Source organism: Hyla sarda, chromosome 3 (assembly GCF_029499605.1).
Source record: "Hyla sarda isolate aHylSar1 chromosome 3, aHylSar1.hap1, whole genome shotgun sequence".
Classification (NCBI taxonomy): domain Eukaryota; kingdom Metazoa; phylum Chordata; class Amphibia; order Anura; family Hylidae; genus Hyla; species Hyla sarda.
In genome coordinates, this window is record NC_079191.1 from 111,831,692 (window position 1) to 111,850,928 (window position 19,237).

At 40.8% G+C, this 19,237-nt stretch overlaps 1 protein-coding gene across 7 annotated transcripts in view; it reads right to left on the minus strand.

Moving 5' to 3' along the window:
• Positions 1–258: 258 nt before the first annotated feature.
• The window catches only part of CP (ceruloplasmin), a 111,635-nt gene continuing 92,656 nt past the window's right edge, over positions 259–19,237 (minus strand). For 6 of the 7 annotated variants that reach the window (XM_056564851.1, XM_056564849.1, XM_056564847.1 and 3 more), the window contains 2 exons: positions 13,144–13,300; positions 259–430 (listed from right to left, as the gene is read on the minus strand). In XM_056564851.1, coding sequence (XP_056420826.1) covers positions 357–430; positions 13,144–13,300 — 231 coding nt within the window. In that variant the 3' untranslated portion in view covers positions 259–356. Of the gene's footprint in view, positions 431–13,143; positions 13,301–19,237 lie in introns of those variants that run through there. The other variant, XM_056564850.1, reaches the window with a different exon arrangement.

Below are 19,237 nucleotides of genomic sequence, written 5' to 3' on the forward strand. Positions count from 1 at the left end.
CTCTCCTGCTCTGGACACTTCCTCACATGAACAGAGATGTCAGCAGAGAGCACTGTGGTCCATAAAGTTCAACCTCTATCCTACTGACCTGATCCAGAGGAAGGCAAAAAACTTTTATGAGGTTAATGCCAACCTTATAAATTAACATAGCAATATATAACTTACTTTGTACTTATTATTGAGACAATAAAATTTTATGTGCACCATTCATGGAATCACGATACTCAAAAACAAAAATAATGTGCTCAGATGTTTGAAAAAGATGACCTAATCATATGTATTCTTTATTTTGTAAAATACATTTTACAGGTACAAATGTTTGATGTAATGATCATGTATTCATCCTTCAAACTTGTTTAAGCTGCATCTTCTTTCACAGGCTTAGAAAGTCCAGGAAAATGTTTAGTAAATTTATCCATGAAAGTTTCCTCTGTAAAGAAATATAAAAATAATGAATATTAATAAGGCGAAGAGCATATTCAATAGTTCACACAGTATTGCAACAATACTTAAATTGAAATTTTATTGCCGACTAGGAGGCTCATAATATGCTGTTCCAAATTCTTTACTACTCAAGTAGCAGATGAAATAACAGTAAACAGGTACAGAGAATACAACCAAACATGCTGTACAGGTGTATGTTCCGGATGACCAATCAGGTGAGGTGACAGGTGATATAAGTCTATGAGTCCTAGTATCTTCTCCTTTCTTTGCTGCTCGTCAGAAAGATAAGTACCGTATTTCTCCTCACAGATATATTTACTAATAAATTTATTATATTTAGCCCCCTTATTACTCCTATCTTTTTTACCCTTTATACATTTTGTCTTCATAGAATTTCCTTTCCCAGTTTTTACGTTATTCCTCAGTATTTCCTCCCCCCCCCCTCCCCTTCTCATATAATATACTTATTTTTCTTTCTCCTTTTTCCTTTTACGGTGCTCCGTTACCTCGTTGTCACCTCTGCTTCCTCAGGGATATATTTACTTTCGGTAACTCCCGCTGACACGCACTGTGGCCTTTCTATTAATCTCCGTCGGCACCATTGCTTCTCTGCGCGTTCTATCAGCAGTACGCGCGTACTCTCGCAAGATCTGGTATCTGACTGGATTCCTCTCACAGTTCGTGCTCTCCTCACTTCTCCTCAGGACCTGAGTGTGAGGGACGGACTTTAGATACATTCTAAGTATTTTTCCTATTCAAAACTACTCAGTGTATATATATATATATATATATATATATATATATATAAATATATACTCACCTTATATATATACATTCCTTCTGCTGGCTCAAAAAATTTACTTTTATTGAACTGGCCATTATTTGTTCAACATGTCTTCTACCCCATGAACAGATAAATAATGACCCCTCACACATCCAGAAATTAGTGGACCAGTCAATCCAAAATGCCCTAAAATCCGCTATGGGAGACTTCCAAGACACTATTGTTAAAACTTTGACCATGAATAATCCTGCTCCAACTACCAATCTCCCTAATACCTCCTCTGACATTTTTTGGTCAGCGGACAATTCAGTAGCCAAAATGGTTTGAGGTCATAATAACCGGGCAAAAGAACCCATAAAAGACGTTTCTGCTCTGCAGATCCTAAACTTTCCTTGACAGTAAATGAAAGAACAGGTCAAGAGATTAATGATCCCATTGCTAATCCCAGTGGAAAAGTGATAGGTGATGTTGTTTCTCACCACAGACCCTCAGCCCTGGAGGTGAATAAAATAAAAAGGGCACAAAAAGCTCAGTCCAGAGCAAAACCGGACTCATTTAATACTCATTCCTCTAGTTCTTCTGACTGAGGATGATAATGATGATGACATTTATGAGGATCACTCTCAGAATTCTGATATTGAAGATGAGGTTTCTGACCCTCATGGATCTAATGAACCCTCTAAATCACATTCCATTATTTATGACAACAAAGGAAACCCTTTATTCGATCCAGGTCTCATATCCCATCCTAGGTCCGGTGAATGGGTTCCTCAACCTATAGTGGCCAAATATGTATCTACCAGGATAAAAAAGCCTTTAGACAGAGCTGCCAGGAATAAACTTAGGGCAGAATGCCCAAGACCCTCTCTACCTGGTAAAACTGCAACCACACCAGATGTTGATCCTGTATTAGTCAAATACATGTTGAAAACGGGTAAACAACCAAAGAAAGGTCTTGATAGATCTCTCCGCATCTGTCAGGATAAACTATTGGATGAAATTGGTCCTCTAACACAAATTATGGATATTGTTGAGCATGCCTCAGCGTCAGGCACTACCTTAGATACAGAGGTTATGAGAGGCTGGATCCAAAGATCCATCTGCCTTTTTGGTAATGCCAATTCGGCCTTTTGTTCTGAAAGAAAGAAAACTATATTAATGAGATTAGATCCTCAGCAGGCATATCTAGCTAATTCTGAGACCTAACCCTCTAATGAGGGAATTCTTTTCGGAGACAGTGCCATCAAAGAGATAGGCAAATGTGTTGGCATTTTCACATCTCTGGAGAAAGTGTTCTCTCAAAGAGTTTTTGGCAAGGCCGGGAAAAATAGGGTCCGTTTTCCCGGCCGCCCCTTCGCCAATAGACAGTCCAACAGAAGCTCCTATCAACCTCAACCTCAACAATATACTTACCCCAATACCTCCTTCCAACCAAATCCGATCCCTTTCTTCCCTTCAAGAGGACGTCCGTGGCATGCCCGAGAACAACGTGGATTCCCCAGATCCAGGCCGACATCAGGTAAGTCTCCCTCCAGAAATTTCTTCCCTTCCTCCTCTGGGAGGCCGACTCCAACATTTTTTCCCCACTTGGGCTTCCATCACGTCAGATGCTTGGATTCTGCAGACAGTTTCGGGATATCTGATAGATTTCCTATCTCCCCCAATTCAACTTTCCTTTCCTCATCAAATTCATTTCCCTGCCCAAGATTATCAGCTCATTTCAAAAGAGATCAAAGATTTGATTCAAAAAAGAGCCATCAAAAAATCCAGTCCAAACTCCCTAGGCTTCATAAGCAACATCTTCCTAGTGAAGAAAAAAGATGGAGGTCATCGTCCAGTCATCAACCTTCGTCATTTGAACGAATTTGTCTCTTACCAACACTTCAAGATGGAAGGTATCCATCTTCTAAGAGACCTTCTTTTAGCTCAAGATTGGTTAGTGAAAGTAGACCTAAAGGACGCTTATTTGACTGTCCCTATCCACCCTTCTCATCAAATTTTCCTCCAATTCTTTTGGGAGGAGATCAAATGGCAATTCACTTGCCTTCCATTCGGCCTATCGTCAGCCCCTTGGTGCTTCACCAAGCTGATGAAACCGGTGGTTGCCTTATTAAGAAGTCTTATAATATATCTATACGACATTCTCATCATGGCTCAATCCCCCACTATTCTTACCCGCCACCTAAATTGGACAATTTCTCTCCTTTCCAACCTGGGTTTCTCTATCAATATGAAGAAATCCATTCTTTTACCTTCCAGGAAGATAGAATTCCTTGGCTTTATGATAGATACCGTTTCATCTACACTCAGCCTTCCCCCCAAGAAACTATTTACCATCAAGAAAGAGATCCTTTCTGTTCTTCGCAGACAATCTGTCTCACTCAGAACAATTGCAAGGATAGTCGGACTTTTGTCAGCTTCTATTCAAGAAATTTTTCCTGCACCTCTGCACTACAGAGCTCTACAGAGATTGAAAAAAACATTATCTTCAGAAAGGCCTCTCTTACTCAGATGAGGTCACTCTTTCATTAGAAGCAGAAGAAGAGTTACAATGGTGGCTCAAGCACATCCAACTCTGGAACGGGAAAGCAATATTCAATTGCAGACTGGATTTGATTATAGAGTCCGACGCCAGCCTTCAAGGCTGGGGAACTCGATGCGGCTCGGCCTCAACAGGAGGCAATTGGTCCGAGTCGGAATCCAATCTGAATATCAATTGCCTAGAACTATTGGCAGTTTTTTTCGCCCTAAAGAGCTTTGCGAAATTCAGATTGCACTGTTGCATTTTGATCCGCATGGACAACATACCAGCGGTTCAATATATCAATCACTTAGGTGGCACGGGTTCCAGAATCCTTTCAGATATAGCCACTCAGTTATGGAATTTCTGCTTAGCCAGGAACATAATTTTAAAGTCAGAATAACTTCCAGATCTCGACAATTCTATAGCAGATTGGAACTCACTATATCTCACGGATTCCAGCGACTGGATGCTAGACCGTTCAATTTTCCAGTCTATCAACAATCTTTGGGGTCCGATATCTTTGGACCTTTTGGCATCCCGCCTCAATCACCAAGTACCGATGTTTTACAGTTGGTGTCCAGATCCGGAAGCCATAGCTCTAGATGCGTTCCTTCAAACTTGGCCTCCCGGCAGTCTCTACGCTTTTCCTCCTATCGCAATGATCGCCAGAGTTCTCCTTCAAACGATGTCTCTCCAAGCTACTCTAGTCCTGATCACTCCTTGGTGGCCAGCTCAGCCCTGGTTCCCTCAACTTTTGAGCATGACCAGAGATTTTCCCAGACTGCTCCCTTCTTTTCCTCACATTCTTCTAGACCCCAATTCCAATCCCCATCCTCTGACCCAATCAAATTCCATGTCCCTCGTGGCTTGGTTCATTTCGAGCAATCCTCAAACGACATTGGACTTTCACGATCATCTAAGGACATTCTGGCTGAAGCCTGGGCTCCAGGTACCAGAAAATCTTACAGATCAGCTTGGAAAGTTTGGGATAATTGGTGCTTTAGAAGACACCTGGATCCCGTTCAAGCACCTGTTACCCACGTTGTGAATTTCCTATCGGAACTATTCGATTCAGGCAAGGCCTATCGCACAATCAATCTATATCGTTCAGCCATTTCTGCACATCATTCTTTATTCCTGGACATTCCCATTGGTAAACATCCCCTCATCTGTAAATTACTTAAAGGCATTCGTTTTAAGAGACCTCCTCATCCCAAATATCAATCTACATGGGATGTATCTCTCGTTATTTCCCTACTCTCATCCTGGCCGGATAACGACTCTATCTCTTTAAAATGTCTCTCATTTAAACTAACTATGCTTTTATGTCTCTGATGTTCACGCTTTAGACATTTCCAGAAGATCTTTTTCTCCTCAAGGAGTTCACTTTGAAATATGTAGACAAACAAAAACCTCTCTTCAATCTGTTTTTTATCCTTATTTTCCTAATCGGCCTGATTTATGCGTGGTTTCTTGCCTTCAATCCTACAAACGCAGAACTTTTTCTCTTCGATCTCCTTCTCCTCAAATTCTCATCTCATACTGCAAAGCCCACCTTCCTGTTTCCTCTTCCACTTTGGCAAGATGGGTTAGAACCACGATGGTATCAGGTGGTTCTCTATCAGATATCTTGAAAGCTGCAGATTGGTCCTCTGAGACCACCTTTAGAACTTTTTATTTCCGCCCTGAACCTCATGTTTCAATGTCTGTCTTTTAATATCAAATGTATTTTGTTATATATTTTAATTAGTTTTTTCTTTATAATAGACACATGAAATAGCTTTAAACTAGCATATTATGAGCCTCCTAGTCGGCAATAAAATTAAAGATTTTCCTAGCTATAGTGAGGGAAAATATAGATTTTATAACGACAGGAGGCGAATAATATCCCCCCCATAACCCAACCCTAATGTTATCTTGTTTTTCATCATAGCTTACTAAAACTGACAAGAAGAATCTCCAAGCCTCCCATTTTCCTTATGAGAAGATACTTCTACACGTCTTTGTTGTCTTCTAGGAACACCCTTCTTCTGGAAATGGAATTGCTACCTTCTACACAGGAAAGGCTGAATATTCATTGCTTTTCTTTGGTTATTTCTCGTTTTATTGTCTTATTACTTACTCTTATCAAAGAATGGAGAAGATACTAGGACTCACAGACTTATATCACCTGTCACCTCACCTGATTGCTCATCCGGAACATACACCTGTACAGCATGTTTGGTTGTATTCTCTAAAGTTTTTTCTCTGTACCTGTTTACTGTTATTTCAACTGCTATTTGAGTAGTAACCGTCACCATAGCTAGGAAAATCTTGAATTATAATTCGTTTTTTATAATTTGTTTAAGCCTCGTGCACATGACATAGATGTGTGGGTTTGTATCATGGAGATGTAGGCAATCCATGTTTAGCCCAAAATTTCCTTAACGGGGTACTCCACTGGCCAGCGTTCAGAAGTAAATGTTCCAAACGCTGTTTTCGCGATGCGGGGGGTCGGCCACCTCAATGCAATTCAATAGGAGGGGGCGTTCTTATGAAAAACCTTCTGTGTGCCTCTATATAAAATTAAAGGCACAAGAAAGCTACAATATGTTTCCTTAAAAGTGATGGGTGCCATATAACAGATTTGTTCAATATGGATTCAAATTATGGCTCTATTTGCCAGGCAGTACCCAAACATACTCAAAGTTTTAAAAAGCAGCTGATGCTCAATTACTGTATTTTTCACCAAAGACTCTGCCTATTTAAATATATAACATTTATACATATATAAAATTCACCAAGGGGGAGTTGTTTCAACTGAACAAAACTTTATGTGTAACTGTAATGATAATATACATAGCAATGTATAGAGAGCAATGGGGTTTGGCACTAACGTAACTAGTGTAAGTCGGCTGTGGGAGTAAGTAGTGGTAGAAGCTTGCTAACAGTGGATCTGTGGTGGTGCAATGTCCGTAGAGGTGGATAACAAATATGCAGATAGAAAACAAGGGACAGCACTCACCATCCAAGTAAACTTTATTTCCTAGCGTTCGGAGGCATCCAAAATAAACCCAGGTGGAGACGGGGAGCACAGTCGGGACAGACTGTTTTACACTATCAGCGCTTCCTCAAGCAGGTGTACAACCAGCTTGAGGAAGGAGTGATAGCATGAAACAGTCTGTCCCGGCTGTGCTCCCCGCCTCCACCTGGGTTTATTTCAGATGCCTCGAAACGCTAGGAAATAAAGTCTACTTGGATGGTGAGTGCTGTCCCTTGTCTTCCATCTGCATATTTGTAATGATAATATATGTTACTACAATATTAGAGCAGATAAATAAGTCTACTGGGGAACAAACAGAAGAAAGTTGATGTCCAGCTGGAGGATTCGTGCAGTAAATCTTCAGTTTATTCCAATAACATATGCAAACACAGGTGCGGACAGGCAAAGTGACATGTTTCAGCCTAAATAGAGGCCTTAATCATACTAGTTATAGACAAACACAAGGATCCCTTATATAGGGAGGGAAGACCAGACCTCAATCAGAACACCTGATTTCGGCTAGGTAATTAACCCTCCCTACACTGGCTCCCAGCAGACCAACAACTTCATATTGTCTGACCACAAGTGTGAACAAACAGCAATACATGTCTGTCATGCAGGACACATCTGCTAAAATAGAAAATACAGACCGTGTTCACACAAGGTAAAGAAAAACTTCATAATAACAGTAAACATATACAGTACAAAGAATGTAGAAAACCACAAATTAAAAATATATAATATAAAGAGAAGGGAAAAAGAGGAAGGAAAAATTGCATGTCACATTATATGTCTGAAAAATATATGATATATAAAATAAGATAAATGTATCTGTTACGCCGAGCGCTCCGGTCCCTGCTCCTCCCCGGAGCGCTCGCGGCGTCTCACTCTCTGCAGCGCCCCGATCAGACTCGCTGACCGGGAGCGCTGCACTGACATTGCTGGCGGGGATGCGATTCGCATAGCGGGACGCGCCCGCTCGCGAATCGCATCCCAAGTCACTTACCCGTCCCGGTCCCTGGCTGTCATGTGCTGGCGCGCGCGGCTCCGCTCTCTAGGGCGCGCGCGTGCCAGCTCTCTGTGACTTAAAGGGCCAGTGCACCAATGATTGGTGCCTGGCCCAATTAGCCTAATTAGCTTCCACCTGCTCCCTGGCTTTATTACCTCACTTCCCCTGCACTTCCTTGCCGGATCTTGTTGCCTTGTGCCAGTGAAAGCGTTTAGTGTTGTCCAAAGCCTGTGTTCCAGATCTCCTGCTATCCTCTTTGACTACGAACCTTGCAGTCTTCCCCGACCTTCTGCTACATCTGACCTTGCCTCTGTCTTGTCCTTCTGTCCCACGCCATCTCAGCAGTCAGAGAGGTTGAGCCGTTGCCGGTGGATACGTCCTGGTTGCTACCGCCGCTGCAAGACCATCCCGCTTTGCGGCGGGCTCTGGTGAAAACCAGTAGCAACTTAGAACCCGTCCACCGACACGGTCCACGCCAATCCCTCTCTGGCACAGAGGATCCACCTCCAGCCAGCCGAATCGTGACAGTATCAAAACCTTCTATATCGGAACATACAATGTGACAAGATAGATGAACAACACTATACTTTATATTACCAACCCCAAATATAGGGATAAAAATGCACTAACATCTTTAAAAATATCTTTACATTATAAATGCTTTGGCAGTGCTCAACTATATGTGCTACTGTAAAACTGGAATATAATAAAAGTCTGAAAAAATAGCTGATATTGAACACTGACTTACCCTAATAGTGCAAAACCACATCTTGCAATTTATTTAACCCTTTGGGGTATCTACTCTCCAGCATAATGATCCAGTAAACCTCAAGATCGAGGCGTTTCTGTCTGTGGTTCCCCCCCCCCCCCCCCCTCTCACTGGGGCCACAACCCTCTCAATTCCCTGGACCTTCATGCTTCATATTTCACAACACCCTGGAAATGTTTCTAGACTTGAAATGGGGTATGTCGGAGAGGTGTTGTTACGTTATGCGCTCCGGCCGCACGAGCTGGCCATAAGCGCATGGTCCCGTTACCTGCTGCTGCCGGCAGGGCTGGGACTCGCATCGTGGGGCGCACCCGCATGCGAGTCCCAGTCCATCACTCACCTGGTGCTTCTCCTGCCCCCGCCTCTCTCCCTAGGGGACGGGGACATGCGCGCCGGAGCTCTAATATTTAAAGGGCCAGTGCGCTCATTAGTGTAATTCACCTGTGGCTCATTGATAAATTCCTCCACCCTCCTCACTCCCCTGACGGATCTTTGTTGCTTGTGCCTGAGAGAATGCATTTCTGAGTATTGTCTTGCCGTGGATCTGATCCTTTGCTCTGTGACTTGACCTTGCTCCTCTGCCGCCTGCCTACTGACCTTCTACTACGTCCTGACTACACTACTGTGCCGCCTGCCCTGACCTTCTGCTATCCAGACTATGAGTTGCCTTATCCCTCCTGTGCCTCGCATCTCCTCAGCCGCCTGTGGGGTCGAGCCATGCCAGGGGTAGCGCCCTGGGTGCTGACTGCTGCAGTGAGTCCATCCCGCTTTGCGGCGGGCTCCGCTCCCTGGTACGGTCTGAGCTATCTGCCACACAGGTCCAGCGGATCCACATCCACCGGAGTTTCTTTCTTCTGAAACATGAGTGCTACCAGTGTTTTCTAACTCTAACTTTTAAGGTATAAGTGGTACATCCTACGTACTGAACCCTGCAACTAGTGCAGGAAAACAAGTAAACTAAGTAACTAGTGTTACAGTTAAAGGATTTTTTTGGACTATGCTACAGGGGCTGTAAAGTAAGTGTAGTTCATAATATAATGTCTGTACCTATGTGTGACGGTTTTCTCACAATTCGTCTGTGTTTTTCACCTCAATATTTATTTTTAACAGCATACAAAATGACTGTTGTCTCAGATTTTTCCCTGGTTGCAATGTGGCCGAGACCTGACTCACTAGTCAGCTGATGACAGGGAGCCTGTCTGCTTCAATGGGTGGAGCAATCGCTTGGTGGGAGAGAGATCAATGTACAACTACTGCAACAGCTTTAGGCACCCTGATTGAAAAACACAGGTCTTTTGAATGGATGCAGCTCATTTGCGTTTCAATGGGTGGGGTGGCTGATGTGTGGGAGGGAGAAAAATGGAATTATGGGATTTGTAGTCAAAAAAGAAAAACTCAAACAGGAAATACCAGTTCACAAAAAGCTAGCCACAATGTTATGGTTATCTCACAACATAGCCATTTAGCCCCAAGACAAGCATAGATCCTTCCTAAACATGTCCATTACTGTCTGGCAGGTACGTACTAAAATCACTTAATGGTGGATAACCCCTTTAATGTATTGTTGTATTTTATGCACTCTATTATTGACATATGAAACAAACATTGTTGATCAGTGCATAATTCTACAAGTACAGACTGGATGGTTAAGTACCCAAAAATCTTAACCACATAGGTTAATTCTGTGCTCTTTCCATAGCAAAACTGGAAGATAGAGTCTGTTCCAAAGTAGGAGCACGTCTGGCAGCTACCCTGTATCCTCCATGCATAGTTTCCAAATAAGTTGCATCTGATAATATAATTGGCATAAATAAATCAGGAGATGATCTTATGATTCCACGAATAAAAGACATCAAAGGTATCAAGCAACCATTAGTATTCTCCACACATTATAATGAGCATTTTGATCTGGTTAAAAATATTATAAATAAATTTATGCCAATTATATTATCAGATCCAACTTATGCGGAAACTATGCATGGAAGATACAGAGACGTGCTCTCTATTTTCCAGTGTGTTTATGGAAAGAGCACAGAATTAACCTATGTGGTTAATATTTTTGGGTAATTTTAAGTGCGACCATCCAGTCTATACTTGTAGAACTCTGCACCGATCAACAACGTTTGTTTCATATGTCAATAACAGAGTGCATAAATACAACAATACATTAACTGTAACACTAGTTACATAGTTTATTTGTTTTCCTGCACTAGTTGCAGGGTTCAGTACGTAGGATGTACCACCTTTCTGACATACTCCATTTTCAGTCTAGAAACATTTCCATGGTATCTAGGCATTATGTTCAGCAAGATGGTCCAGGGAATAGAGAGGGTTGTGGCTCCAGTTAGAGGGGGGGGGGGGGGTGGTAGCACAGACAGAAACACCTCGATCTTGAGGTTTACTGGATCATCATGCTGGAGAGTAGATTCCCCAAAGGGTTAAATAAATGACAAGATGTGGTTTTGCACTATTAGGGTAAGTCAGTCTTCATTCAGTTTTTCTTGCAAGTCAATATCCCATTTTTTTGTATTCACAAACATTATATTTTTTAGATATCTATATAATTTTGTTTGATTACATGAGGAACATAAATATTTAAATAGGTTATTTAGTAGTCAGTGTAATATTTAAAATAGATTTATCCTTTGCTGCTAGGTACTGTAATATCAGGTATTTTGCTGACTTTTTTATAGTCCAGTTTTACAGAAGGGCATATAGTTGAGCACTGCCAAGGCATTTATAATGTAAAGATATTTTTTAAGATGTTAGTGCATTTTTATCCCTATATTTGGGGTTGGTAATATACAGTATAGTGTTGTTCATCTAGCTTGTCACATTGTATGTTCCGATATAGAATGTTTTGATACATTTATCTTATTTTATTTATCATATATTATTCAGACGTATAATGTGATGTGATTTTTCCTTCCTCTTTTTCCCATCTCTTTAAATTATATATTTTTTATTTGAGGTTTTCTACATTCTTTGTATTGTATATGCTTACTATTATTATGAAGTTTTTCTGTACCTAGTGTGAACACGGTCTGTATTTTCTATTTAAGCAGATGTGTCCTGCATGACAGATATCAGACTTGTGGTCAGACAATATGAAGTTGTTGGTCTGCTGGGAGCCAGTGTAGGGAGGGTTAATTACCTGGCCGAACTCAGGTGTTCTGATGGAGGTCTGGTCTTCCATCCCTATATAAGGGATCCTTGTGTTTGTCTATAACTAGCATGAGTAAGGCCTCCATATAGGCGAAAACATGTCCCTTTGCCTATCCGCACCTGTGTTTGCATATGTTATTGGAATGAACTGAAGTTATACTGCACAAATCCTCTGGCTGGACATCCACTTTCTTCTGTTTGCAATCCACGGTGAGGTCCGCACCTGTCCGCACTGGATGTAGCTGCTATTGGGGTGAGCGGGATGCACATTCTTTATTGGGGAAGAATGTATAATTGAAAGGAGGTTCTAGTACCCTGTTAATCCACCTCTAGCTCAAGATGAGATATGAGATATGGTTAGGCATGGAGGCATACATCCCGTGGCACATATGTCTACAGATGTAGAGGCTAAGCATGTAGATCCTGAACACTAGTAGGTTGCTGAAGCTGGCTTGCTATAAATGTCTTCTTGGTGTTAAATCTGGTGATGTAACAGGCCAAGAAAGTATTGCAATCTGACAACATTTCTGACAAGCTGCTTGTGCTTGTCAACAGATTAAATATTCCTCTCTACTAGTAGTTTGCCTGTGCCATCCAGAGCTCACATAGCCACTGCCCCCAACACTTACTAATAGGTTACTCAGAAAAGCCCTAAGGGTAGGCAGTCTGATGAAACAACCACCCTGCTTCACTCAGTCCAATGATTTGTCTCTTCTCAAAGCCTCTCAACTGGGAAAAGTGTCTTTATGTGCAACATGGAGGCATATCTAGCAGTCAACAAGCCATCACCATGAGGTACACTACCCAAAAGTAACCTCTGACTGCCGGAGGAAGCAAGATCCAGTGTCTAATCAGACCACATCTGGGACCAACTACATTCTTCCTGAGACATAACTGCATGCTGAGTTTTGCATTATTTCAGTGTATGTTAGTGGTTACATTTGTGCCAATAAGTTAAACAGTGAGTAAGCAGTCTTTATTCTTTCATTCATTTTCAGACCCCAGCCCATTTCAAATTCTTTTCATGTAAGAAATACCCAGAAATACATGCCTATATGATTCTCTTCTGCAAACTGCCTTTTGTCTACAGCCTTTATAGGCCTGAGTCTTAGCTTCCCTCTATGTATGCTCTCCCGACTGTCCACCCTTTCATCTGCTGTGTATACCCCCTCCCCCTTCTCTATACTTCATCAAAAGGTCCTTATACACAAGCAGATAGCCACACGGATCTACATTCAGTTCTTCAACCAGTACAATGCTTTCACCCTTCATGTTATTAGGATAATGCCCATAAGTATGCCATACCCTGAATGTGATACATTTGCATTACACTAGATACATTTGCCAGTACACTAGACTTTTTACCATGATTAACCACAGGTGAACATGTTGAGCATTTACAACTAATATGAAACTAATCACTTACTTTCAAATACTGTGTACAAAGTCTCCATTCCAGCATGTATATGGTCAGCCACATGACAATGAAGCAGCCATGTTCCTGGAGTCTTTGCAACCATTTCGACTGTTTGAGCCGTTCCAGGAAAAAGATCAAATACATCTGATTGATAAACATCACCCATCTAAAGTCAGAGAAGATGTGACAGGTTAATGGTTTCTCAATAAAATATTCTCACTTCATTTAACTAAACATAAAATGATGTCAGCTTTGAGAATACTATAGATGAGGTCATAATCATTCATTACTTGGAAGGCATCGTTCCTATTTTATTTCCATTTGATCTCATTGACATTAGCATAAACGACTCCATTATTACTCTAGATGGTTGTGGTCATGTCCTGGAGTCTAAATGGGCCTTGGCTCTATAAAAAAACACTAGTACTATAAATGGTGCTATAGATGCTACTTGTCAGAGACCAGGAGCTTTAGAGGGAATAAGTATATTTTTTCATTTTGTTAAGTATATTTTAAAATAGTCCTAAAATCTTTCAGTCAGACCACTAAGCATAATAATAAGCTATCATTTCCTGTTCTATAGAGAACTTTTCAGCAGTCTCCTTTATATAATCACATCCAGGATTACTGCGACAGGTGATACCAGTATATAGATACAACAGGATCCGGCCATTCATAATAGGGTATGGCCACAGCTTTCCTCCTTCTCCTGCCTACCCAATACATTTTGCACAGGTCACAGAGCATAGATAGAACTATTTCATAAGAGAGAACTCTTCCATAAAAGTCAATAAGTTCCATCGATTGGTTCTTATGTCCATTTGGCTTCTGTAAAGCATCTCCTTAAATGCTGTGAACAAAGCAAAAGTGCTGGCAATATGGCTACCCCCAAAATATTGTACAAAAAAATGAAATAAAAAAACAAATTGCAACCACAAAGCTGGTTCTTGTGCCTGCAGTCCATTAATAAGCATGTTGTGATTGACAAACCGGCTGTCACACCCGATCCTGTAAAGTTACAGGGAAGTTAAAAAAAAACTGTCCCCTGTCTTTACAAAACCTGTCCATATCATGAGTATTGCCAAAATCAGTAGATTACAACTCAAAATAAGCAGAAATGTACAAACCGAAAGGTGAAAAAAAAGGATGCTTGCGCCAAAATAGTGGAAAATATAGATGGGAAAAAAGGGTAAACACAATGATAAATGCCGGCCTATCTGCTTATTTTCTTCATGCTTGGCTATACAGATCACAGGAAGCACTAATGGGCTTTTACTCTAAGATCAATGTTACCAGTGATCTGTGTATGGGGACAACAGGGAATACTTATAAAATGTGTTTCCTGCCAACTTGTGGCCCCCACAGTAAAGACAGAAAAAAAATAAAGAAATAAAGTTAAATGTAAAAACAACTTATCAATCAAAAAATGATATAAGAAGAAGAAAAAGGTAAAAAAAATAAAAATAAATAAACTACAAAGTTCCCCTCTCCCAAAGAATGTGCAAACCTCTCTAATAATGCCTACATGCACATATACACACACATTTAAGACATCCTGGATTACACGGTCATGTTTTGCATGGGTGTAAGGTACTTGTGCTAATGCATTAACATGTTCATGTCATGTCAATTTTAGTTTTTTCTTTCCCTACCCTATCTGCCTGGTGATTTTATGTCAAGACAGGAGACATCACATTATTGAAATTAAGCCTTCTTTACTGGACTCAGCAGCAACATAGTTAATTCAAGTAAAGATAAAAAACTTGAAATGCAACCAAGTGTGCTATATATATATATATATATATATATATATATATATATATAGAAAGGTAATATAAGCAGGTGTCACGTTAGCTCCTCCTCTTTCTTTGCTGCTCAGCAGTTCAGATAAGTGTATATCTCCCTGCTCTCTACTGTTTTATACAATATTCTTATATTTATTACATTTTTCTTTATCAAATATTGTCCCATTATCTTCTTATCATATTTTCCCTGTCAATATACAAATATATATTTCTCGGTATATTATCATTTATTTTTTCTTATTCCCCTCTTTTTTCTCTTTGTTTCCGCATATATATATGTATATATATATATATATATATATATTTTTTTTTTTTTTTTTTTTTTTTTATTTTCCTACTCATATATTCCAGGCTTCTTTTCTTTCTCCTCTTTTCATCCTATATACATATATTTTATACTACTTACATTCAACGCCGGTTCGGCGCGAGCTCCGCTTCCTGTGCAAGCCCTGCATTCAGGCATGCGCTCCTACTTCTTATCTCATTGACGCAGCTGTTTTTACAGCCGCGTCCAGTGAGATCTTACTTCAATTGGTGATCAGTTGAAGTGTTTCCCACCCTTCGTGTCAGTCGCGTCATACCTCACTGACACGAACAGCAGCATTACTGACTCTGCTTTGACTATCCTACTGCAATACTGTATTTGATCCTATACCGCCCCCTGGTGTTTTATTCCATTCCTGGCATTTAAAATATATATTTTTCCTCAGAAAATAATCTTTTATTCCCTAATTGCTATTCGTTATTTAATATCAATTTAATAATTTTCAGTTAACTTATTCTATTTATTATTACTTAATTTATTAAGTCCTATTAATTAATAAATTTATTTACATTTCATGTATTTAATTATATACATTAATTATTTAATTCCTATTACCATATATTATACTAGCTGAGTACCCGGCGTTGCCCGTTTTCTTCTTCCTAATCCTTGTTGGGGAGGAAAATAAACAAAGGAGGAAGCTTTTGACTTAATATCCCGTCCTCATATCCCGTCCTCACATCCCGTCCTCACATCCCGTCCTCACATCCCATCCTCATATCCCGTCCTCATATCCCGTCCTCATATCCCGTCCTCATATCCCGTCCTCATATCCCGTCCCCCTATCCCGTCCTCCTATCCCATCCTCATATCCTGTCCTCATATCCCAACCTCATATCCCGTCCTCCTATCCCATCCTCATATCCCGTCCTCATATGCCATCCTCATATCCCGTCCTCATATCCCATCTTCATATCCCGTCCTCATATCCCGTCCTCATATCCCGCCCTCCTATCCCGACCTCCTATCCCGACCTCCTATCCCGTCCTCCTATCCTGTCCTCCTATCCCGTCCTCCTATCCCATCCTCCTATCCCGTCCTCCTATCTCAACCTCCTATCCTAACCCATAATATGTGTACCAGGTATTGAAAGGTCTCCAGCCATACTGAAGTTATGTGGGAACATACATTTCCCATTGATTTGCATGGGACTTTAAACAAAAACCCCGACCCTCACAAATGGGGGCAGTTAAGGGTTAAATTAACTATCCTATATTTTAAGTGGACATATAAATAACATGTGACCAAGTATTATCGAAATATCTCCAGCCGTTTGGAAGTTATGCAATAACATATATTTCCCATAGACTTGTATGGGACTTTAAACAAAAACCTGGCAAATGGGGGTGGGTAAGGGTTAAATTGCCTATCCTATGTTTGTTGTTGACATATAAGTAACATGTGTGCCAAGTTTCATGTTAACATCTTCAGCCATTTGGACGTGATGCTGGAACATACACACATACATACGCACACACATACACACACACACATTGAGTTTTATATATATAGATAACTATTTACATTACTATATGCAAAATGTCTTCTGAACAACCTAAGGAGACTTCTTATATATCTGAAGACTAGTGTTGCTCGCGAATATTCGCAATTTGAATATTATTCGCGAATATCGCATATTCGCGAATTCGCGAATTTCGCGAATTCGCGAATTTCGCGAATATAGCGCTATATATTCGTAATTACGAATATTCGTTTTTTTTTTGTTTTTTTTTTTTCACAGTACACATCACAGTGATCACCCCTCTCTGCTTCCAGCTTGTGTGGTGTAAAGAAGGCTGTAATACTACTGTGTGAGACTGGCGTGCGAAAATTCGCATATGCGAAAATTAACATATGCTAATTTTCGTATATGTTAATTTCCGCATGTACTAATTTTCGCATGTGCGTATTTTCGCATACGCGAAAATAAAACGAGAATATAACGAATATGCGAATATTCGCGAATATATGACGAATATTCGTCCATATATTCGCGAATATTCGCGAATTCGAATATGGCCTATGCCGCTCAACACTACTGAAGACCAAGTTCAGAATTTAGTGGACCAGTCAGTGTCCCGCTCAGTTAACTCTGCTATGAAAAACGCTATAGCATCTATGCCTGAGGCAATATCAAAATCTGTTACCATGGCAATTACACAGAATATTCCTACTCAAGATATGCCTGCTACCCCTGACATTTTTTGGACTGCGGATGACTCTCCTTCTAATATTCATAAAAGTATTTCTATACACCGCAAATCCACTCTAAAAAGGAATTTACATAAAGATGACCATACTTCCCATTAACTCAGGAAGTTAGTCCCTACAAGGACTGGTCAAGATAATATTGAAGGCTCGCAACCATCAGGCAGTCATGTGACCGGTATTACACAAACACACCTCATACCCTCTACCCGTGAGGATGTTCAAAAAGCCTCAAGACGGGTAAAACCCAATTCTTTTGTAGAACCAGACTCTGATTCTGACAATGATTCTGAGATAATTGACCCCTCTTTCGGTCCAGAAGATTCTGAGGGAAGGCGCTAACATTGCATCTACCATTTTGGACAGCACGGGTAACCCTTTCTTTGACCCGGCCCACATTAAGCACCTTAGTTCGGGTGAGTGGGTGCCCAATCCTCAGGTAGCGCATTATTTGGCTACCTGGATGAGGAAGAACTTAGAAAGGACAGCACGTAATAAATTAAAAGCTGAATGTCCTCGCCCCACCCTTCCTAACATTGCTGCCCAAACTCCAGAGTTGGACCCAATCCTGGTCTGATTCCTATTAAAGTCCAGCTCCAACCCGAAAAAAGGGATCGAAACATCCATCAAAGCGTGCCAGGACAAATTTCTAGATTTGTTAGGACCTCTAACTAAAATAATGGACCTGACTGAGGAGGCTATTACATCCGGTACTCCTATAGATGTTTCGGTTCTCCATGGATGGTCTCAAAGAGCCATATGCTTCTTTGGAAATACTAATGCAGCACTCTGCGCTAAGAGACGCATATCAATACTACTAAATCTAGACCCCCAGCTAACGCATTTAGCCAATTCTGAACCCTCCACTACTACTGAGGATATGCTCTTTGGGGAGCAATTTATTAAAGAAATCAGAAAATATGTTGGGCTGTTTTCTTCATTAGACAAAGCCCAGGCCTCTCTCAAACGAGTCTTTTCTAATAAGATTTTTGGACGGCTGGAAAAAGAAGGGATCGTTTCCCCAGCCATTCCTACGATTCCAGGCCCCAACATAGGGTTTCTTTCCAAATGGATAGACCCTCTGCCCCAGCCCCTACATACCAACCTCCTCCATTATTCCCCTATAGGGGACACCCCTGGAGGTCCAGAGGGCAACTTGGACAACCTTCCTCCACCTGCTCCAGTCCTGCACCAGGTAAGTCTTCCTCCACAATATTTTTCACATCTTCCTGCGGACGGAAAACTGATACATTTTTTTTCCCACTATTGGAGTATGATTTCTTCAGATCACTGAATTCTCAACACCACTCAGGGTTATCTAGATATCTGGATAGAATTTATAGCCAACCCCATCCAATCTACCCTTCCCCATCTAATTCAGTTCTCATTGGAGGATCAATTCCTCACAAAGGAGGAGATAAAATATCTCAATGCAAAAATGCTATTATACCAGTTTCCCTCCATTCCCAGGGTTTTATCAGAAATCTCTTTCTTGTAAAAAAGAAAGACGGAGGTTACTGACCAGTAATAAATTTAGAAATGATGAACAACTATGGTCTTTACAGACACTTCAAAATGGACGGTATCAAGTCAACCTTCTTAGAGATCTTCTTCTACAAGGAGACTGGTTAATAAAAATGGACCTCAAAGACGCTTACCTAACAGTTCCCATACATCCGACCTCTCAAACCTTTCTTCAGTTCATATGAAACAATCAAAGATGGCAATTCACTTGTCTTCCATTTGGTCTCTAATCAGCCCCGTG